This window comes from Chanos chanos, chromosome 1 (assembly GCF_902362185.1).
Source record: "Chanos chanos chromosome 1, fChaCha1.1, whole genome shotgun sequence".
Lineage (NCBI taxonomy): Eukaryota > Metazoa > Chordata > Actinopteri > Gonorynchiformes > Chanidae > Chanos > Chanos chanos.
Window position 1 is genome coordinate 11,424,410 of NC_044495.1, and position 23,057 is coordinate 11,447,466.

At 39.0% G+C, this 23,057-nt stretch overlaps 3 protein-coding genes across 4 annotated transcripts; 2 read left to right on the forward strand and 1 right to left on the reverse strand.

Annotated features, from left to right (window-relative positions):
• The first annotated feature begins 4,357 nt into the window (after window positions 1–4,357).
• Window positions 4,358–8,720, forward strand: col10a1a (collagen, type X, alpha 1a). Its single transcript, XM_030778847.1, has 2 exons — window positions 4,358–4,484; window positions 6,874–8,720. The coding sequence occupies exons 1-2, from the start codon at window positions 4,358–4,360 to the stop codon at window positions 8,718–8,720; spliced, it is 1,974 nt and encodes a 657-aa protein (XP_030634707.1).
• Window positions 8,721–12,644: 3,924 nt separating this feature from the next.
• marcksb (myristoylated alanine-rich protein kinase C substrate b) lies at window positions 12,645–14,783 on the reverse strand. The gene is made up of 2 exons (XM_030789219.1): window positions 14,635–14,783; window positions 12,645–13,262 (listed from the first exon to the last, which is right to left on the reverse strand). The coding sequence occupies exons 1-2, from the start codon at window positions 14,719–14,721 to the stop codon at window positions 12,645–12,647; spliced, it is 705 nt and encodes a 234-aa protein (XP_030645079.1). The 5' UTR covers window positions 14,722–14,783.
• A 4,061-nt stretch (window positions 14,784–18,844) lies between these two features.
• fyna (FYN proto-oncogene, Src family tyrosine kinase a) lies at window positions 18,845–22,851 on the forward strand. Of its 2 annotated transcripts, XM_030766991.1 has the most exons (11): window positions 18,845–19,091; window positions 19,404–19,500; window positions 19,910–20,008; window positions 20,205–20,308; window positions 20,498–20,647; window positions 20,806–20,970; window positions 21,235–21,414; window positions 21,523–21,599; window positions 21,725–21,878; window positions 22,333–22,464; window positions 22,643–22,851. In XM_030766991.1, the coding sequence occupies exons 1-11, from the start codon at window positions 18,845–18,847 to the stop codon at window positions 22,849–22,851; spliced, it is 1,614 nt and encodes a 537-aa protein (XP_030622851.1). The 2 variants fall into 2 exon arrangements, with proteins under 2 accessions (XP_030622851.1, XP_030622853.1); XM_030766993.1 differs by lacking the exon at window positions 20,806–20,970.
• The last annotated feature ends 206 nt before the right edge of the window (window positions 22,852–23,057 follow it).

The following is a 23,057-nucleotide window of genomic DNA, read 5'->3' on the forward strand; positions in this document are numbered from 1 at the left end:
AAGGTGCAAAAAAATGAATTATCTTTCTCCCATTCATTGCATTGAAGACACACAAGCTGCACTGCACTTGAAACTCTGGCCTAGAATATTTGCATTGTACAAAAGTCATCACAGCTGTATCATTGTCGCAATGTTTGTCAAAGTGTATATCATGTTTCATTGTAAAATTGCTTAAATTGTCCTATGCAGACAGCTAAACCTGCAATTTTCTTTGGCATGCAGTCTTAGATTACTTATTATCTTTAAATACAGGATTCTACCACCAACACTTATGTTCTGAGAAACCCATTGCGTAGCCTTATTTAGCTCTGATTTCTTTAAATGTCTTCACAAGAAGCATAAATGCATGGCTTGTTTTAACCCATAAAAGAAGAAAAAAGTGTGCCTGATAGTCTTACTGAAAGCAAGCTGTGAACGACAGGAAATAAGATAGGGCGATAAACACATTGTCTATAAATGTGGTGCTGTTTTGAAGTCAGAGTAGACTATGTCAAACAAGAGGGCTTAAAAATGACAGCCTCTTTTGAATTTCCTCCAGGTCTGTGAGAGATGGAAAGATATATGCTAAGAGACATTTCAAGGGTATTTCTGGCATGTGGTGCCTTAGGTCTTCAGTACGGTAATGTACTACAGTCAAACCTTTTCTCAGAAGTGCTTCTATGTATTTTAATCACATTTATTTTCATATATGAGATATGTGGCAAAAAAAAATCTGATTGTACAAGTACTTCAGAAGCGGCTTTTTTTTTTAATCATGATGCCTGTCGTGTTCAATGATTCCCAACTCAGAAAACTCAACAGCAACGCTGAGAATGTCTTCCTGGAGGCTTGTTTCTGGGACCCAGCAATTTTGCCAGCTACCCTATAGAGAAGTCTCCATTAACCCTTCCATTCATAAACTCAAAGTACCTTTTTGTGGTACGGACTGTTTACTGAACTCTTAAATTTGTACTCCAACCTTAGCTGGAGTTATCTTTAGCTTATGCTCACGTGCAGGTCCCTGTTGCATCAATAATAGCATGTTCTCCCTTTGGGTGTGGGAGAGTTCCAGTTTAAGGGAGGGAAAGCCAAAAAGATCTACACATCTGTGTGAAGTTCTCATATGGGGGAAAGAAAGCAATTTTTTCCTGGTAGTGCTAGAATGGCAAATAAAAATGGCAATAGCATGTTACACAAGATGTGACCCTACATGAAAATCAGATAAAATTTTAAACAACAAACCCCTGTGAAAAAGTTCTTTTTCCAACATTCTCCCTTTAGTTCTCATTAGAAGCTGTCCGTAAAATGACTGGTATTACAGTGTTTTGATATGCCTTTGCTGTGACAACGCGTGACTCTTTTTACAATGTAGAGAAAATTAAATAAGATTTGTGCCATGGTCTGTTAAAAAATGCTAAATGAAACCTCTAATTGTTATAAGGAAGCAGGAAAGGTTGCCACATCAAAAATGTGGGGGAAGGGTAATGACTTCAGCAGAGAATCACAAAGGGCATCCATAATTTAGAAGTAAAACAACTTGCCTATTTAATTATACTGTATATATCTATTAACTATTGTACAGCCAAGTGAATATCAGTTTATATCAGTGTTTCACGGTATGCGTCATGGAAAATAAGTCGATCATGGATATCATATATAACAATACGCACTGTGTCTTCTGCAAAAGCATGGCCTCAGTGCAAATAAAGCACTGCTTCTAAATGGACATATCTTTGTTAAGAAAAAGAGGCCAAATTGAAAATATTCCCTGGTGCTCTTTGTTTTGTTTTTTTTTTTCACAGTTTTAAGAGACCAAAAAAAGAAAGGCTCCACCCTATCTTGCTCTGTCATTAAACTAAATGTTAGTGACATTTTGAGTCTCCCGTCTCTTTTGTGGGTTGTAAACACAAACATGGTTTGAAACTGAAATAAATACTTGATACTGCTGAAGATGATACAGTCAATGCATTTCAAAAGAGCTCATGCCAAACAATAAAAGGCCATCCATAATAAAGAGCTCCACCATCATTAAAAAAGCAAAAAGAACTTATATGAGGTCAGCGTCTATGATGCCCAGCTATGGATCTGATTTTGCTGTAATTATAGGATACTCATTCTGCAACTGAAATGTTAATATTTTATTTCTTTTTACTCTGCATCTGCTCCTTTCAGTTACTCAGAAGCAAGATATTGAGATCAAACAAGTTCCTTTTGCATTGGGAGAACATGTTCAAGCATGCCAGCCAACGTTGTTTGTACATCACAACTATATATTTTTATCATACAAGCACTTTGGAAAATTACACTTGATTGAGTTCAATTCTGAAAATTGGAGATGCTGAAACTCAGTTCATGTTTAAGGAATGTTTAATCATAGCCTATGTACCTAAAGTCTTCCATCACACACAGTGAGGGGATCTTCCATATAACCTCACAGTACCCTAGTCTTTCCAGTTACCAGGCTTCTGACACAAATAGACACACTAACCACAATGCACTTTGGAAATTATAGCTGAAAAATTAACCATATACTAAGATTTCAGTGTATACTGGCAACCCAAACCATACTGCATGACCACTCATGTGTTATAGGGCTTATGATCAATTGGGTGTGCACGTTTCCTATGGGGACTAAAAAAGGAAATAAATTACAGTGACAGCATGCTAAAGTGAGCAAGATGGGGTGTGAGAGATTGCTGTTGAAGTGGATATAACTGATTTGAGGAGTATAACATCAGAAAATGAGCTATAATTGCTAGTAACTCCTGATGGTGTTTGTATTCAATGGTCCAAAAGCAACTAAACTTAAGACCACAATTTTGGTAATCTCAGTGGGCACTGCAGCAATAAGTGCCCTCTTGTGGACACAAAAGGCACACTCATCTTTATTCTCTTGTACTTCACAGTGTGCCTTAAAGCAAGTATATGAAACAAGCCAAAGCAAAATGTATTTTCCAGTACTCCTTAAAATATCTTTATAAGCTGTTTCTAGGGAGCGCTACTTACAAAAATACACAAGTAAAGGACTATAAACTGTTTGGCCTGAAATAGAAAATTTAATGAAAGCCTCATTATGTGCGACCAAACAGACAAGCTGAACAAATATATATCTGACCAGCAATGCCCATGTTGAGCAGAGAAACAAGCTAAAAATGTGTCCTGATGGTCAGGTATATTAGGCCTAATCAAAACTGTTGTAATGTAATGCCAGGAGGGAGTCAACCATGGTTCAGCCCTCTATGTTTTTATTTACCTTTTCATGGGAGGAACTTCAGTTGACCATACGGTCATAAAGGTGAGAAGTTTCTTTGATTGAATGACAATGTACACAGGAGTTATGTCTATTTTAAATATGTTTCTTTTTTCTCAGGAAATGGCTCTATATTTGATTACCAAGGCAGTTCTGCATTCTCTGCATAGAAAGTTTAAAGTCAGTGTCAGTGGTTGCTTGTGCAATTATATGAGGAACACAGAGATGATACTGAGATTAACTGAATCTTTTCAAAATGCATAAATAAGATGTATATTATAGTAATGCTGCAATGTGCAAGCAATAAATAAATAATTTATTTGACAACATGGTAAATTGGCCTCTGTGGCACAAAAAGTGAGCAAGGCGTAAATAGAATCAGTTTAGATAAACAACGAAAATACAGATATATATAAAGAGAAAATCTAATCATGGGTCAAAATTTTCAAAGCAAACAACTAGTCTGATATGACATACAAGCAGAAGGCAGATTTGCCACTTAATTACAGCTTGGCTAAGAAGAGGGAGGTACTTGTGTGGTAGGTGCTTTTTTAATGATGTGCGAGGCATATATGGTATAAATACCCACAACATTGTACAAGGCAGCAGAAGATTCTCTGGAGTGCTCCTACCATAAGGAAATACAGCAGTGGGAGCTCCAGCCTTGCTAACTTTTTTATTTATTTGGAATTTAAGCATGCCGGTATGTATACTCTTCTTTGTGCTTCTCTGTCGGGTTTAATGGGCCTAAAATCTCTCTCTCTCTCTCTCTCACTCTCACTCTCTCTCTCTCTCTCTCTCTCTCTCTCTCTCTCTGTCTTTCTCTGTTTGATGCTTTGATTCTGGATGATGAAGATGATTCCATCTTTATAATTGTTTGAAATGTCTTTTTTGTTCTTGGAAGTCACTGTTTATTAGTGAGGGAAGTGTTATTTACATGATTTATCCTCTTTACATGTAATATTTCTGCAACTGTTAATTTACTGAGTTAACAGACTTGTCTGAGTTTTATAGTGTTCTCAATAGTCATGGTAGGTTAGACAGTTAACTCTGTACATTGCTACATATACTAGTAAGTGAAAAATGAATTGAATTCTCTTTTCTAACTTTCAGATTTAACCTCAGAAAATGGAACTACGACTAGTAAGCATTCCTCTCCTCCTGCTGGCCTTGACAGCTGTTCATGGTGAAAGATATGTTGTCAAGAAAGTCATGAAAGCCCCTCAGTACCAGCCATACTCAGTGAAGAGCCATGGTAAGTACAAGCTAAAGTTTGATTATTATTCCATTTCAGTCATTTGTTTCAGTACTGCCACTTATTAGTACTATTATGTTTAGAATTGTTGATTGAATTATTGAGTTTAGGACTAAATACAGATTTGGGGTTAAAACAGCAACAAGTTAGTGTCAGAAATTGGTATCAGCAACTGGCTGTAACAATATATGGACTTATCCAGTGGTGTAATACTGCCTCCTAGTTGCAGATATAAATATGGATAGGGATTTGTTAGTGTATATAGTGGATTACTTTCAAATCCCCACTTTCATATATTTTGTTAAATATTGACATATTTCTTTACATTTAATAAAACATTTCGGACACAAATCCCCCACAGTTTTAATTAGTTCAACGTTTTGGCAATAGTTTTAGGAATGTGGATTAGATGTGTTATCTGAAATTACAGACTTAAATTGCAACCGTATTGTTTTAGCATACACATTTCAGACAGCAAATTAGTCCTCCTTGGAATAATGTTTGACTGTGTAGCTTAATAACATTTCCAGATCAGTGATTATAAAATATATTTTGCTCTACCTGCATTAAATCTTTCACTCAACTACAAATAGGCTGTATGTGATCATTAACTTAGAATAAGAAACATCATAAGCTAAATATATAGTATCTGAGATACTTCACCTGCAATAAATTTACAATCTTAATTTAGTGAGCATGCAAAGGCTTTTGTCACTCAACTGGCCCTGAATATATAACAGAAGGGGAGAGTTAGTACAAATTGTTCATTTTGGGCCATCCTACTAAATAGGAAACACAACATAATGGACCAATACAACATAACACTACACAACAGGAAAGATAACATAATCTAATGGAGAATAGGAGGCTAGGCAGTTTGATTGAGAGAGTTACATTTATAATGCATCCAAATTTTATGTTTTATCTCCTACAGTCTGTCAGAGCATATTGAAAAGTGATTTGTTTGGGTGGTTCACAGAAAAAATCTGTATACATCTGCTTTAATTCCTCAAAGCCATGCCTCCAAGAATGACAATGGAAAAGGCGCCCTTTATATGCAAGTGGATGTGACCACATGAAGGCAGCCATAAAATCAAGGCCTTAAATTTTATGCTCTTGTTCCATAAATACAATTTTAAATAGAAACCAGCACAAGTGAGTAATTTTAATGTGTGCAAAAAGCTAGTGCCATAATCCCACTCAGTGAAGGCTGTAACCATGAGTATTGATATTCCTGTATTTTCGAACCAGTCATTGCACTGAAGCTAATGAAAATTGGACTTTTATAAATTTTAGGTCAGTGTTACAGGCTACACATCAAGTTAGGGATTCTGTAGATATCTGATATCTGAGTCACTGATATAAAGGTTACAACTTAAAGCCAATATTCCTCTTGCCCTAGAGGGTGGTCAACTTTTAATTTGCTAAAGAAGAACTTCTACAAACTACAAGAAGAGAGTAGTCACCTAGTCGTTGGAACACTCCCTCATGTACACTTCTGGTAGTATTTAACTTCATGCTGGTAGCATCAAACTCATTTAAGGGTCAAAGAAATATTGTGTAAGTTTATGTAGATACAAGTTCACATTAAATCATCACAGAATTTTTTTCTATTTGTAAGAATTTTTTATTAAATACATGAAGAAATTCATATTCAAAAACCATAGGCCCAATGTTCACTATATAATATGTAACATAATATGTCACATTTTACTCTTGGGGTTATCGGAGGAGAAAGTTCTATAATGTGCTGGTTATAATGTTCAAAGCATGGAAAAAATCACTATTGCAGTTAGATTACTTTGATTACTTCTCACTTCAGTATTAATCCTGATATGCTATAGGACATACTAAGTACATATCTACCACAACTGACCTAATAGACATTGCACCAAGGTCCACAGAGCACTCAATTCTAGACTATCCTGTTTTCACTAGCTTCAATAGGCAAGGATCTGATTAAATGATGAGAGTATAGATATACCTTTGACTCACTTATCTAACTGGTAGTTTCACTTGTATTCTCCAGAATGTTTTATAATGGAAGTATCTGAACATGCTCTACACATATAGTGCAGCAACACTGATTAGATTTTTATTTGCCACACAATACTATGAATGACACAGGACTCTTGGATTCCTTGTTTTTATTTGTCCATAAATAAGCATCAGTAAATAGGTGCTGAGGAGCTAAATTAAGGAATTATTGATTAATTATTAATTAGGTATATTTTTTAAGTGATGAATATGTGTGCCTATGTCTATTTATGGCATACTATTGCTCTTTGTATGCAGTTGCTTAAATTGTCATTTAATTTAGACTGCCACACAAAGGAGGTAAGAAACAAATGAACAACACTGACACTTGTAATATGCTTATTTGTTTCAGTGGTGTCAGTAGCAGGTGAGCCAGGTGCTCCAGGTGAGCCAGGACCTGCTGGACCCCCTGGACCTCCTGGACCCCCAGGGAAGAGTGCTGTCGGACTGCCAGGACCACACGGACCTCCTGGACCACCAGGACCTGCTGGCCTCACTGTACCTGGAAAACCAGGTTCTCCAGGTGGACCTGGGAAGCCTGGTTCCCCAGGTGCACCTGGGCCAAAGGGAGAGACAGGTGCAACTGGTCCCCAGGGTCCAAGGGGAATGCCAGGGCCAACCGGAAGCCCTGGACCTGCTGGCTTCTCTGCCCCTGGCAAACCTGGACCACATGGCTTGCCAGGACCAATGGGGCCAAGGGGGGAGCCAGGTATTAAGGGACATCCAGGTATTCCTGGTCTGCCAGGATCAAAGGGAGACAGGGGAATTGGAATTCAGGGACCAGCAGGTGATAGAGGTCCAACAGGACCCATGGGTCCTCCTGGGGCACCAGGTGAACCTGGTGTTGGCAAACCTGGTAAACCTGGATTTCCTGGTGAACCTGGCAAGTCAGGCTCACCCGGTCGGGATGGGGCTCCAGGTCCCATGGGAGTTCCTGGTCCCAAAGGTCAAACTGGTGCTCCAGGAGTGGGAATGCCAGGTAAGCCAGGTGATAATGGTGCTCCAGGTATGCCTGGACCTATGGGCCCTAAAGGTCATCAGGGAGCAGCTGGAGCTCCTGGTGCCCCTGGTGTACCAGGTTATGGAAAGCCAGGAGTACCTGGACAGAAAGGTGAGAGAGGTGTAGTGGGTAGCCCAGGCACAACAGGTCAGAAAGGTGAACCAGGTCCAATGGGTGCTACTGGACATACAGGTGCCACAGGTCCCATGGGCCCTCCTGGTCCTCAGGGTGCAAGAGGTTTCCAGGGAGATAGTGGACTGCCAGGTGCTAAAGGTGACACAGGACCAATGGGACCTGCTGGACCAAGGGGATTAAAGGGTGAAAGGGGGGCACAAGGATTTGAGGGTAAGCAGGGTTACACTGGGGCAACAGGCCCAGCTGGTGCTCCAGGACCTGCTGGACCTCAAGGTACAAAAGGAGCTCCTGGTCACACAGGGGCACCAGGTGCTCCAGGAGCACCTGGACCTGCTGGACCTAAAGGTGTTTCAGGACATCCTGGAGCAGCAGGTGCAAGAGGAGATACAGGTGCCCCAGGCCCAAGAGGACCTGTAGGTCCAGCAGGCCCTGCAGGTGCGCCAGGCCTCAAGGGTCACCCAGGGCTTCCTGGGTCACCTGGCCCTGCAGGTTTGACTGCTAAGGGAATCCCTGGTCCTCAGGGTCCACCTGGACTTCCTGGAGAAAATGGTAAAGATGGTCAGGCAGGACCCCCTGGCCCTCCTGGTCCACCTGGCCCTCCTGGTGAGGTCATTTTTGAGAAGAGCATGAAAGCAGGTGAAATTGTGGTACCTACTCTCATCAAGACCCCCATGTCTGCTTTCACAGTTGCAACAGTAACACCTTACCCTCCATCCGGTACTCCTATTAAATTTGATCAGGTTGTATATAATGCAGAGCAGCATTATGACCCTGAAACTGGTATCTTTACCTGCCAGGTTCCTGGAATCTACTACTTTTCTTACAGTATGCATGTGAATGGAGCTAACGCTCTGGTAGCACTGTACAAAAACAGTGATCCTGTCATGTTCACCTATGATGAATATAACAAGGGCTTCTTGGACCAGATGTCTGGCAGTGCTGTCCTTCAGCTTAATGAGCAGGACACTGTTTATGTCCAGATCCCTGATGATGAGGCAAATGGTGTCTTTGCAGCAGATAATGTCCATTGCTCTTTCAGTGGTTTCCTGATCGCTTCTACGTGATAACAGTGATCAAACAGTGATCAAACAGTGATGCAACTTCAAAAACAGTGAGTTATTTCTCAAGCAACAAAAATTCTGTTCAATCAAATCAGAGACAGGTTGTTTTTGATCTTGAGAAATAAAAGTATCTCAACTTGAAAGTGGGAGCAGACGAGAAGGAACTAATTTATGTAACAAGTTATCAGGAATGGGCAGGCAGTTCAAAATATTTCCAGTAATTTTTTGTGAGTGGACACAGCATGTGAAGTTTCATGATTATGTGTGTACTGATGATTTCTGTTGTTGTTTTTCTTTTTTACTGATTACAAAGGGTGCTTTCTGTTGTTTTTTAAACTTATTATTGATTACCTTGTAACCTTACTAATTACGCAAAGAAGACAATCCTGTTCCTGACATTCTTGTATCTGACTTGAATATTGTGAAATGGTCAAAATGATCATCAAGAAACAGATGATGCAACAACCCACAGATATAAATGTTTCCCAACGATGTGGTTATTCATAAGGACCAAATGTGTAATGTTCAACATAATGACTAAAAATAATAATAAAAAAACTCTTATGGAACATCTGTCTGCTGTTTTGTTATTCTGGTTGTTATAATATGGGTTTTGACTTTGTTTGCTAAATGTTCAAATGGGAAAAGTAACAAAAAGACAAGGGTGGGGGGGGGGGTATATCTAGAAGACAAAAGTAACAAATAAGATAAAAGTAACAAATAAGGTGCTATGAAAGTTATTTCACTGAAGATTAAACACATCTTTAGCTTTATCATATTTTTAATACCAGATTTTCCTGGTCAGCAATAATCTGTTGGTCGTTATTTACCACTGTTTAAGTTAATTAAATTCACATCTTTTGATATTTCTTGTTTGTCTTTACATAGGTACAAATATGTGATTATTTGCTTAAACAAATCGTGGGAGACCTTGTGAAAGTCAGAGAAATTTAAAAGATAGGTTTTGGACTGTTTTAGTGGCAACTTTGCAGATAGCTTTTTGATTCAGAGAGGTGAATGCTGTATATAGGAAGGGGAGTGGTAGGGAGTATCCTTTGGTGGGTATGTTAAGTCATCCTTAAAGAGACACTGGTTTGGTGGGCACACAAGTCAAACAGGAGCCACAGGGTGGAGATAATCAGGAGCTGGTAGCCACAAGCCACACACTGCTAGAAACTGCCAACATATGAGAAGGTTATGAGTGAATGAAAATACTGGAGGTGGGAGCAGCTAGAGGGCAAACCTGTTCAAATCTCTTGGCTTTAGACTGAGGATATACCTCTATATGAGAGAAGTATTAAAGCCAGCTTAAGGGGAGCCACAAGCACCATGCATCGATCCAGAAAGGATCCTGTGCATAAACTAAGAACAAGAATATTGGGTGAAAACACACCCTTCTTGTGGTTGCTAGATTAGTGGTGAAGTTAATCTGGGAGCAGAGCAAATGCATGGTTTAAAATGGCTTTTAACTGCTGTGGTAAACTAAAAACACTCCAGTGGTGTTTGCTGTCATCTTTCTTATACTTAGAAAGCATTTGGTTTTTCACAAGGTTTGGAGAGGGTACAACATATACCAATGTGTCAAGGGCAGGCATTCAATTTGAGGGCTGTCAATTTGAATTAAATCTGATTTATTTTCAGTCATAGTCTAGAAGGGAAGCTGTTTTGAGGCAATTCATTTTTAGGTCTCTGAATTACTCAAAAGAAAGGCAACATTTTTAACAAACAAACCCCAAAATAGGGTTGTTTTCAGCATAGTCGCTATGACATAAGTAGCTGGTTTGTTTTTTCCCTCGTATGTGTAAAAGTTTAAAGCAACAGCTTTCATCACTGCACAGCCCATATAGCAACCCTACTTTCATTGCACAATTGCTGATACTTTCTTGCGGTGAATTGCCTGGGCATCAAGCTGCACTGTAACACTTGACCGCCTCCATGACCTTGGTGAGTGAGGTGTACCATTTCAATCTCACTCACTTTGTCTTCTGTATGGCTCTTTGCATCCAGGCCATTTGTAGTTATATGCTGTTCCTGCATGCCTGCTTACCAGCCTGACTACTCTGCTGGTCGCCAAGTCAGGGTCGTGGCTCCTTTCAAGCTTTCTTCCCACGATACCCAAAGGGAGTTCCTCACTACTACTGTGATACCATGCATGCACACATATGGTTAGAGAACTAATCTCTGTGGTAATTGTAAGTCGCTTATTGTAAGTCGCTTTGGCTAAAAGCGTCTGCCAAATACCAAATTGTAAAAAAGTACCAAAAAAGTACTTAATTGAATTAAAACTATGATAAACAATGTATGGTACAGATGATAAATGAACAACTGATGTTCAAAGATACTTTCATTTTACCAGAATATTCTTGTCACTGGTTTACTCAATGTGTAATTATCAGAGAAAAATAAATGTATAAATAAAAATATGTAGTGGTTACCTTCATGGACAATTAAATTTTTTTTTCCAGCTCCTGTGGGAACAAGTCGGACAGATTTTGCTCCAGTTTTTAGACAGTAACTAGTTCACTTTCAATGCCATAATTAAAAAAACATAGGTTAGGCTCTTCATTCCTATATGGAAATGTATTGCTTTTTGTGTGTTGTGAAAATTTCATAATAAAAACAAATTAAAAACGAAACTTAGGAAAGCTAAACACCCTCATATTCAAACCAACTAGGAATTAGGAATTATGTTAAATGTAGTTAGGGATATTATTGAACAGAGGGTTCAGCTGGAAAGTTTTGGATCTGCAGGGAAACATGCAGAATAAAATATTTTTACTAGACTGTGCTCCAAACTGAACTTAACATTTAATACTATTGTCTGTCTTAGCACATCAGGCCTTCTAAGGTTACTTTCAAACCATTTCTAAACCTACCACATGCTGCATCACAGCCTCTCAGGTTAGGTTGCTTTCATGCCATCCATATTCTAGCAAGCCATCCTTTAAAACAGAAAGGAGATACAACTTTCTTTAATCTTTATTTTTGTTCTCAGTGCCCCCAAAAGTCAAGTACATTAGGGTAGTGGAATTTAATACAACTGTATGCAAAGTTACATTCCATTTTAAACTCAAGACAGGGTGGGGTTTGCGTATTTACAGACAAGATTACCCTGGCAACTTTCCATACACTGGTAGGACATTGTCAAAATAAGAAATTATTACTTCATCACAGCTTGGGTCAAAACAATTTCAGTGATCAAGATTTACTGTTGTTTTCTGTGGTAAAGGGAACTGTTGAGAATTGTTTCTTTAAAAAAAGACATCTCAAGACAGACTTGTACCTCATTAATATCATAAGACAAGATGCGCCCAAAGTCTATGTGTAGAGCTTCTGGATCACACATAATTGTACTGAGCATATGTTCTCATGTTTCATTTAGCTATTAAATGTAAGAATGGCACACTCTTGAATGCAACAACATTTTTCTCCATAAATTGTTTTGTGATGCATAATGACTGGATTTCTCATTTATTTTTTGGCAATGGTTCCTTGTTTTCACAAGCACTCACTTGCTAGACCCTTTCACATGGTTCTTAAGATTTCAATTAACATTTTACTGACTTGTCCCTTGCATCTAACATACCCCTTCATGACACTGACATGACTCTGACAAGGTTACATGATCACAAGTTTAAAAAAAAAGTCTCTTACACACCCACCCACACACACACACACACACACAATACTGTGGCAAATACCTCTGGAGAAAATGCGGAATGGATGTCTATCATTCTCCCACAAACAAACCATCCGACGCTCTCATACAAGTATCATGGGAAATGTAGCAGAGTGAGAATGGATGAAATGGTTGCAAAGGAGAAAACAACAGCTTTAAAATGTCATTGGTTTTGGACAAATCCACCACATCTGTGCATGTTACACTTCAACTGAAACAGGCCGTTCAGTTTGCACAATTCTTCATCCTTACTCTGCAGCAGCAGCGGCGGCGGCGGCGGCAGGGGCCTCAGAATTATCAACAGCTTCTTTTTCTTCAGTTACAGACTCGGTAGCCTTCTCAGCAGCGACCTCCTCAGAGGGCTTTGCCTCGCTTCCTCCGCTTGATTCTTCAGGTTTGGGCTCCTGTGTTGGAGCGTCCTTCTCTCCCTCTTCATTGGTGGTTTCGGCCTGCGGTTCTTCTCCTGCGGCCTCTCCATCCCCTTTTTCCTTATCATCCTCAGCAGGTGCAGCAGCTTCTTCTCCATCAGCCCCCTCTTCCTTCTTGTTGTTCTTTTTAAACGAGAAGCCGCTGAGTTTAAATGGTTTCTTGAAGGAGAAGCGTTTCTTCTGTTTAGCAGGCTCACCACTTGCTGAGGGTGTTCCTTCATCTTCTGTTTTGGCTGCCTCTTCACCATTGACTACAGAAGTATTCTGAGTGTCTTCCTCAGCACCACTTTTCTCTGCTGGTGCATCCTCTGCTTTCGCTTCTCCCTCTGTAGCCTCTGCGTCGGCAGAAGACTTACCATTGGACTGCACCTCATCTTTGTCCTTTGATGCATCTTCAGAGGAGGAGGTATTTCCATTTGTTTTAGCATGCCCATTCTCCTGAGAAAATGTATAACAGCAAACTCCATCATCAATTATAATCACTGTTGTAAACAAGCAAGTAATATACACACACTATCAGGTATTTACATATTGGAAAAAAAATCTATGATGCATACCCTGAATCTCAGTGATCATCGAAAAATGCTTAAAAAAGACAAGCATGTAATTGGAAAAGAGTTACACTCTACAACAGCTATGGACCTGAAACCTTATATCTAGGTAGCATCAAGGCACAGAAGACATGTCCAAACAAACATGCTACATCAACTTGGAAATCTCTTATAATGCAATAACATTAGTATTTGTGAGCAGAGACCCAGCTTTTGTACACACAAGAAGGAACACTAATCACACTAGCACTGGCCACCTTTGTCAAGTATAATACTGGGAACAAAAGATAAGAGTGTGCTATGCACTTCTGATAGAGGCTATGATGATATAAAATGTTTACTTTTCCAATTTCACTGAGGTAACAATGTTCATCTTGAGCTACTTGGATCTGGAGTATTTCCAGAGAATGTTGACCACATGTGCGGAGGAGTAAAGAACACAAGCATGGCGTTTAAAAAAATGGTTGTGGGCGTGTGGGTAATAGTCGATGTATTGGGGGAAACAGCTTCCAGTCTACTTGGTGCTCGGAGGCAGGCAACAGTGTTAAGGCAACTCCGTGTCTACTGCTCAGAGACACATCTCTCTGACTTGCCAGTGGCAAGAACTGTCTTAGATCCAGCTGGAACATCGTATAGCCATTTTGCGAACCACCAGTCACACAGCACTAACTAAAACGATATTATGTGCACTCCACGTGAATTACTCGAGTTGCATCGAAGAGAAAATGGCTTCATCTATCTTAAAATCCGGTACATCTATAATTTTATTTTTTTTCAAAAACAGAATATTGGAGTTCATGTCAGATTTCATCCATATTCTGTAACAAAGGCGTGGTGGTTTCATTGAAATGGCTCTGCGTGAAAATAGCACTGCCGATATTCCCGCTCAATAATTTTAAAATAGGGACGGGAGGCATTAAGTAGGCTAACCATGAAAATGGCTGTTCTGAAAATTGTCATACAACAAAAAAGACAGATGGAAATACTTAACTCGCTGTAAAATAACATTACTACGGCACTATAACGTCAATTTTAAAAATTATTTATTTATAGCTTCCTTAAAATATCTTTCCAACTCCGATCATTTAAAGGAAAATACATTTGTAAACTAAGAGAAAATACTGTGTCGATGTTTGATACAGAGTGTTTGCGCCGAACAATTCTTATAAAGCCTGTTCATTGTCCAGGCACCGTTTTGTGTCTATTCAAAATCCTAATACCGTTTAACACTCTGTCATAATAATTCAGCCAGTAATTACCTGTCCGTTTGTTTTAGCAACTGCCTCAGACGATTTTTCGGTGGCAGTTTCATCTTTTGCACCGGTCTTAGAGGTTTGAGCTCCCATGCTTTCACTTCAACAAAGAATCTCAGCAGATCAAATGAATGAACAAAGACCGCGAGCTTCTTCTCCAGAAGCGTGCTTGATACAGAGAACGTTCCTGTTTAAAAATACCGCGACACAGACCGCAGACAAATTGGTGACAAAAAATGGACGATGCTTTGAACAATTCACCGTATAAAACTAATTTAATTGCTGGCGATTAAAAAAAATACGATAAAGAAATCGCCTCTTTTGTTAATGAGATGCGAGGTACTACGCCCAAATGTTGATGACGACATAGAAAAGCTGTTTGAACCAATCAAAAGTCTCTCTGAAACCAAGGGTGGAGTTTTAGTGCTAGACAAGGAGGATGGAACAAGAGATAGATATCTATGCATCCAGCAACTAGTGAATGTTATATTCAAAATTTAAATTGTAGTCTGCTTAAATTAGTGTATATAAATATGTCCCAAGATGAGTCATGAAACTGTCTAATCAGTCATTACCTCCTTGAGGCAAACGGATTATAATTTTGGCTAGTTTATTGCTGTGTCACTACAGCATATTGTCGAATAAAAACATGGTATAATGACCCATATTCAGTCAAAGTTTATTGTTAGTCTAAGTCTTATCTTTTTCTGCCCTCTCTTATGGTCTGCAACATTGTTTTCACCTCACATAGCTAACTCATATTTCCATAGCAACTGCTCAGAGTGGCTTAGTACTGCAACAACAGCAACACTATTGCTTAACAAAGATCCATGTTACTCTCCAGTGTACCTAGGCCAAAATTGTAACTATTTTTCACTCTAAAAGTAGCAAATTTAGCAAAGCAGCAAATTTGATTTAGACGTCTTGACAGATTAATAAAGTTAATTTCAGTCAATCTGAAACAAAATTATTTTAATTAATTCTGCTCGTGGTAACTTAGAGAAATATGAACACTAGGTTTAGGGAGATGTCCTACTAAAACAGGTCTCCCTTTTACTGGATTTCTAAAAGAACTCATCGGAAAACAAGAGCTGACTCCATAAAATCGTTCTGAAGTCACGGGCTCAGTACACCCCATCATCTTTTAGAGACTGATTACACAGAATAATCGAAAAGATATTTAAATGATTTTCTGTGATTTTGCGATTGTTCTTCGCCTTTTCATCACAATCTGTATAAACATCCAAGAAATTTCTCAGAAAATGACAGGGGCAAACATTAACAGTAACAGGCGTCTCTTCTAACTACGTCTTCTTATTACTCATTCTGATTTAGCGACATGGTCCAGAAGTTTACAGTGGCCAGATTATAAACCCTTGGCGACAATGTAAACATAGAACGACGGCGCACTGATGTTTTACAACGGCAAATTGCAGGACGCGTCTGACAAAAAGCAGCCGATTGTGAACGGTTACCTTAGCAGCAACCAAAATATGGAGTGCACCATCTTACCAAAAATCAAACTCGCCTGCTATCAGAAGTGAATTTTAACATTTTGTCGTTTTTGTATACAACCCACAATTTATTGCCCATGCTCTGTCTGTGAACAACAAAACTATAAAGAAGGTAGTCCTTCAGATACCGCACGCAGGCGTGTTCCTAGTAACCTGATTGGCTTTAAGCGTTGTCAATAACAGACCGGTCCCTTGAGAATCCGCCTCGGCTACGCCATCATCTGTTACGCTCGGCGACAGGAGCAGTCTGAACCGTCAAGGGCTATGTTGTTATTTTCACAATAATAAAAGAAAAATTGACAGGTATACATCTACAGATTATATCTTATCGATGATCTCTCAGCTGTGATACACATTTAAGACGGCTTCTTTCATGGTAAGCATGGTAAGCATTTGTCTCGTATTTTGATATACTTGGTGCAGCCGCTTCGTATCCCTCACAAATTCAAGTTAATTGAAAAGATGAGAGGCATTTTTCTTTTGAGTTAATCGACACAATCTTGAAAAGACCCTTCTGTAAGGATGGGAGATATTAGGGGAAATTCCCTTCATCAGTGAAGAGGTAACAGGCGTGATGGTTATCCATAGAGGACCGTGTGATGCATGCTCCCTAGTCTACAATGCTGCTTTCTTGCAGCAGGGAATGATGCGCAGCAGACATGGCATCATGAGCTCAATTGAGAGGAATTAGGCCTCAATCCTAATATACTAGAATGAGTGTTCTTCTTATTCAGGGTAAATTCAAAATAACAAACATCCTAATATTACATAATGATGATAAGAAACTTGATGATTGAGGTTTTTTTTATCATCGTTATTATTATTTTAATTTGCAGCATCATCTGCCTGAAACTGAGCTGTATCAGCTGATGTCTATGACAGGTTGTTTGTCTTCACTCAAAAATGCTGTAGGTAGGAGGCTAATTTCTGATTAGACTCCTAATTGCCCTGAAACAGTGAAGGGATAAAGTTTGAACATTCAGATTTCATTCTGTTCAGTCACAGGTCACATAACTGGTGGTAGTGAACAAATGAACAAGATTATGGTGTGTAAATTAAACAAAACATATGTCATTTTCTATATAAATATGAGGCCTAATTGACTTATGAAAGTTGCCACTCAGGGATCAATGAATAACTATAAGCTGCAGGCTTATATTTACCCTTCTCATATCATAATATTCATATTGATTTTCCATTTCTCAAAAATGGCTTTGTCTATACAGAAGCTCGGAGTATGTCTCCTTTTGTCCTTGTTAAATGATCAAATGTTTGTAATTATTATCAATTTTGTCAATCACTATGAATTAACACAACACTAATGAGACATTTCTCATTCTTTTAAAGGAATAGGAATTACCTGGTTGATTGAACAGTTTGTGAGTGAGTCAGTCTGAATGAACTTTTTCACCTATGTGAATGTATGGAACATGTGTGAAGCTCATAATTTGGCAAATTCTCTTGTGTGTAATCAACAACCTGTTAATACAATTTTCTTCCTGTCAAGTTCCCATTTGCCTCATGTATGACTATAAGGAACAAACGGACAACCCAGCACACAAAGCAAGCAGATAATCACTGAATCTATTTTAGATGTTGACATTTGCATAACTCCATACTTGTCTTTAAAAAGTGTCTTGAAAATGCAAGCTGTTGATTAGGCCACAGTGTAAACAGTTATGAAATTATGTGTGGAGATATTCTCAGGCAGATATGCAGTGCCATCACAACATTTAAATTTATAGCATTGTGTATGTTAATCAGACCATTTGGTGGGCGGGGTAGCATTTTATATTGTCTAGGTTAGCCAGGGAACCAACTGTAGAAGTTTTCATTCCTTCTTTTACAAAATGGAATGCAAATACTCCAGGGCTTGCTGTGGTATGTTTAATGGACATCTGTTTGCATTTTCTTTTTACACACATTACTATTCCATCCTGTAGCTGAGGAGATTCTGCTTTACTTAAAGGGGAAGTTCACCCGTTTTGACACATATGCTCATAGTGTATTATATAATCCACACTGCCATTGTATTTACGGTGTTTTTAATCAAGGACATTTATGTTTTTCAACAAAAAATACTCATGTTCAGTAACAACCACAAGACAATCAAAACTATTTTGATTTACTGTGCCACTCATAGTGTTTAGTGTCTCAACAGTGATTTCTTTTCTGATGGTAAAAAAAAAAAAACTAACAAACATACAAAAAAAACAAAACAAAGACGTAGTCTAGTCATTGCAATACGTTCCATATAATTTTTGTGAAATTTCAGTTTCACAAAAATGAAAGCAGCATTTTTCTTTACAGATGGTCTTAGTTAGCCCTTGAGATTTGTGCATTTTGTTATACTCACTAAATTTGAAAATGTAAACAAGAAAAAACATTGGAAAACATTGGTGCTATGAAATAACACTGAATAAGTAATACATTGAATATTGAATTACAAGGAACTAATAGTTATAATGGATCCTTTTCGAAGTAGGATATAATATAATATTAACACCATCACATGTTTAAAACTGCCTACCGGATAAATGATCTTAGATCATGGTTTATCACGGATTGTGACAAACATAAAGATTGTGGTTTACCTGAACTTCTCCAAAAAGAAAAAGATGCTGAATCATTGACATAATCATGTTAGTGTGTTGTGGTGTAGATGATACTACCTTCCTCTCTTACTCCATAGAGTATAGATAATGGGCTGTGTACAATGTAAGGACAAAGAGGCAACCAAACTCACGGACGACAGAGAGACCAGCATCACGCAACACGCAGGTTACCGCTATGGGGCCGACCCAACACCACAACACTATCCAAGCTTTGGAGTCACCACTATTCCAAACTACAACAACTTCCATGCACCCGTCAGTCAAGGGGTGACAGTCTTTGGTGGAGTGAACTCCTCATCACACTCTGGAACTCTACGCTCTCGAGGCGGAACAGGTTAAACTCACAGCAACTGCTTGTATTAACTTTGTTGATTCATCAACCATTCAAAATATTTTATGCCAGCAATGCCATAAAAATATTTTCTTTAAGATATCAATGATGAACTGACTCAACGGCCCCAGCTTTAATGGGCTATCCATACAGTGGATTGTAATACAGTTGTTGGATGTTTGTATCTTTTTTTATTATTGTTGTTGTTGTATTGTTTTATGGTCTTGCATTTTGTATTGGTGTCATTTTGTCACCTTGAGATGCCTTTTCCCATGAATGTTAACTACTTTTATCTGTTTTCCATGTCTTTTACAGGAGTGACGCTCTTTGTAGCACTTTATGACTATGAAGCAAGGACAGAGGATGACCTCAGCTTCAGGAAAGGAGAGAAATTTCAAATTCTTAATAACACGTGAGTGTAAAGGCATCTAAAAAAAAAGCCTTGGGAAAACAATTAGTCCTAGACAAGTATGCATGTAGCAGAGAATGCCATTCCTTTCGTTTATCTCACGCTCTGAACTAGCACCAATAAGAGTTGTTTCAAATATCTGTTCATTACGACAGTCTACTCCATTGTATCACCTGCTACAATTGACACTTTGGAGTTGTGTTTCTGTGCTGACACTGATAGTGCTAGAGCTGTTTAAATTGAAAACTTATATCTCTTTACCCTGCAAAGTTTTTCGATTTGCATTTGCAGTAAGAAGACACAATGATCCCAAAATATTGATGATTCTAAACAGGATTGAGGATACAAAGGTTTTGTCATATAAAACAGCCTTTATTTAACATTTGCCTCTGAATGTATCAAACTCTTTCAGTGAGGGAGACTGGTGGGAGGCTCGCTCTCTTACAACAGGTGGAACAGGTTACATTCCCAGTAATTATGTAGCTCCAGTGGACTCCATCCAAGCGGAGGAGTAAGTTTTGTTTTCACACTCAAAAAGACTGACAGTTGTGAATGACCAGCAGTAAAACTGTATTGCTCTACGGCTCATGACATTTTAAATGCCCTCATACAATATTCCCATATTTGACTTGAGGTCCTTTCAAGATCACTAAAAGCCATTTATAACACCAAAAATTATTACAATTTTTGTATACTTCCCTGTGTAGCTGGTACTTTGGTAAACTAGGCCGAAAGGATGCAGAGAGACAGCTACTGTCCAATGGAAACCCGAGGGGTACATTCCTCATCAGGGAGAGTGAAACCACTAAAGGTAACTGCATTATAGAGAAACCTGTACCTAAATCTCTGTAAACAAAAACTGAAGTGTCTACAATTCGAATAGAAGACTGATAACTTCAGGACTGTATTGTAAAATGGAAAGCAGTATCGATAGTCCATCCACTCACAGACGTTATGTGACCTTATGGGCTGCATTTGTGTTGCCTGTCATGTCTGTCAGGAGCTTACTCATTGTCCATTCTGGATTGGGATGACATCAAAGGAGACCATGTGAAGCACTACAAAATCCGTAAACTTGACAATGGAGGTTATTACATTACCACTAGAGCTCAGTTTGAGACTTTGCAACAGCTTGTACACCATTACTCAGGTAAATTTGAGTTAACCAATAGTGATAAACTTGCAGTATTATTACTTGTATGATATGCAGTAAAATATATAGAAATTTTAGAGATCTGAAGATAAATCGGTATCAGTTCTGTCAGAGTTACCCTAATTTCTACTCTTTAATCTGATCTTTGGGTTCAGCGAGGGCTGCGGGGCTGTGCTGTCGTTTAATCGTTCCGTGCCACAAAGGGATGCCCCGCCTCGCTGATCTGTCTGTTAAAACCAAAGATGTGTGGGAGATAGCACGGGAGTCATTGCAGCTTATCAAGCGACTGGGGAACGGACAGTTTGGAGAGGTCTGGATGGGTAAGTCTCCATTTGACTTTCTGGCAGTTGAATAATGACGAATGTCGAAAAAAATCATACAAATGTACAAACATGAGTAAACATTTAAAAGCTTTATGTATAAATATTTATAATACTTGGAGAATGTTATGTTTTTTTGTGTGTGCATATTTGTGCCTCTCTCTCCGTGTGTGTGTGTGTATGTGTGTGAGAGTGTACATTTTAGCTGAGACAGGAACATCTGTAATGCTTCTCTAAATGTGTCATTTGTTTTCCCAATTGCAGGCACCTGGAATGGAACCACCAAAGTGGCAGTGAAGACTCTGAAGCCAGGCACCATGTCACCAGAATCTTTCCTGGAGGAAGCTCAGATCATGAAAAAACTGAGGCATGACAAACTTGTGCAGCTATATGCTGTGGTATCTGAAGAGCCTATCTATATCGTTACAGAATACATGAGCAAAGGTGATGCTACGCTGGTGTCACGTAATAACTGTGCAATATTCAGAGAATTCAATACAGAGTCAGACAGTCACACAGTTAAATTAAAAATGTGTTCCATCATTCTTTTAGGGAGCTTGCTGGATTTCTTAAAGGATGGTGAAGGCCGAGGACTTAAACTGCCAAATTTAGTTGACATGGCAGCTCAGGTTTGTACACTGCTGTGGTGTAATTCTGATTTCCTGGGCTCTGAAGTAAGACACCCCTGTAAAGGTTGAGTCATCATCTGAACTAAGATGCTGAAGTTGAATAGTATATCCATTTCTTCTCATAGGTTGCTGCAGGCATGGCTTATATTGAAAGAATGAACTACATACACAGAGATCTGAGGTCTGCCAACATTCTTGTGGGTGATGGCTTAGTGTGCAAGATTGCTGACTTTGGGCTTGCTAGACTGATAGAAGACAATGAGTACACAGCTCGACAAGGTGAGGATGTCACACAGGCTAATCTAAAGGAAACTGAAAGAAGGCTTTATTCCCGTCTATTGTTAGAGTAACACAATCTCTACAGACCCTTTTTATTCTGTCAAAGTGATCTTTTGTTCAGCAGTAAATGTTTTTAAAGTTTCTTGATACATTATACTGGTGCTCAAGTCCAAAGCCATGATGACTCTTCTCTGCTCGCACAGTGCAGTGTATTGTTTCCTTTTGTATCTATGCATTGTAGTATCTTAAGTATACTTGCAAGGTTTCTCACATTACATATCACAGTGTAAGAAACTAAAAAGTAAAAACCAAACTCAGCATCTAATTTGATAGAAATCCGCTACCCAAAATTGAATTACTGGCTGAGTCATAGAGAAGGCTTGTATTTCTCCCGGCTTGCGTGTAGTCTTTTACAGACATGAACTGCTAACTCATCTGTAAACTGATGTTGTAGGTGCAAAGTTCCCTATCAAGTGGACTGCCCCAGAGGCAGCACTCTATGGGAGGTTTACCATCAAATCTGATGTTTGGTCTTTCGGGATACTGCTCACAGAACTTGTCACAAAAGGACGTGTTCCCTATCCAGGTAAAGCACGGTGGTAACAGATACATTTAAACACAAAAAAAAAAAACCCAGACCAAATCGAGAGATCATCTGTTTAGATCTCATGGACATCCTCTATTTGTCAGTTTAGCCCTATTTCACTTTATCATGCAATGAGAATGTTAGCATCGTGCTAACTGTAGGCTTTCTATATTTTTAGGGATGAATAACCGAGAGGTACTAGAGCAGGTGGAACGTGGCTACAGAATGCCCTGTCCTCAGGACTGCCCCATCTCACTACATGAGCTCATGATTCAGTGCTGGAGGAGGGAGCCAGAAGAGAGACCCACCTTTGAGTATCTGCAGGCATTCTTGGAGGACTACTTCACTGCCACTGAACCACAATACCAACCAGGAGACAACCTTTAAAAGCTGAAGTGTCCCAGAATTTGGAATGCCATAACAGACTGAAAGAGTGCCCTTTTGACAGTAAAAGCTTCCAGATTTCTTGCTACTCCATTCAATATCTGACACATGCCATGCTCCACTGAAAAGGACATTTATTTAGCATTTTCAGTTAAGCCAAATAGTATTTTTGGAGGTCCCGCCGATCTTCATGGCCTCTTAGAAACGTC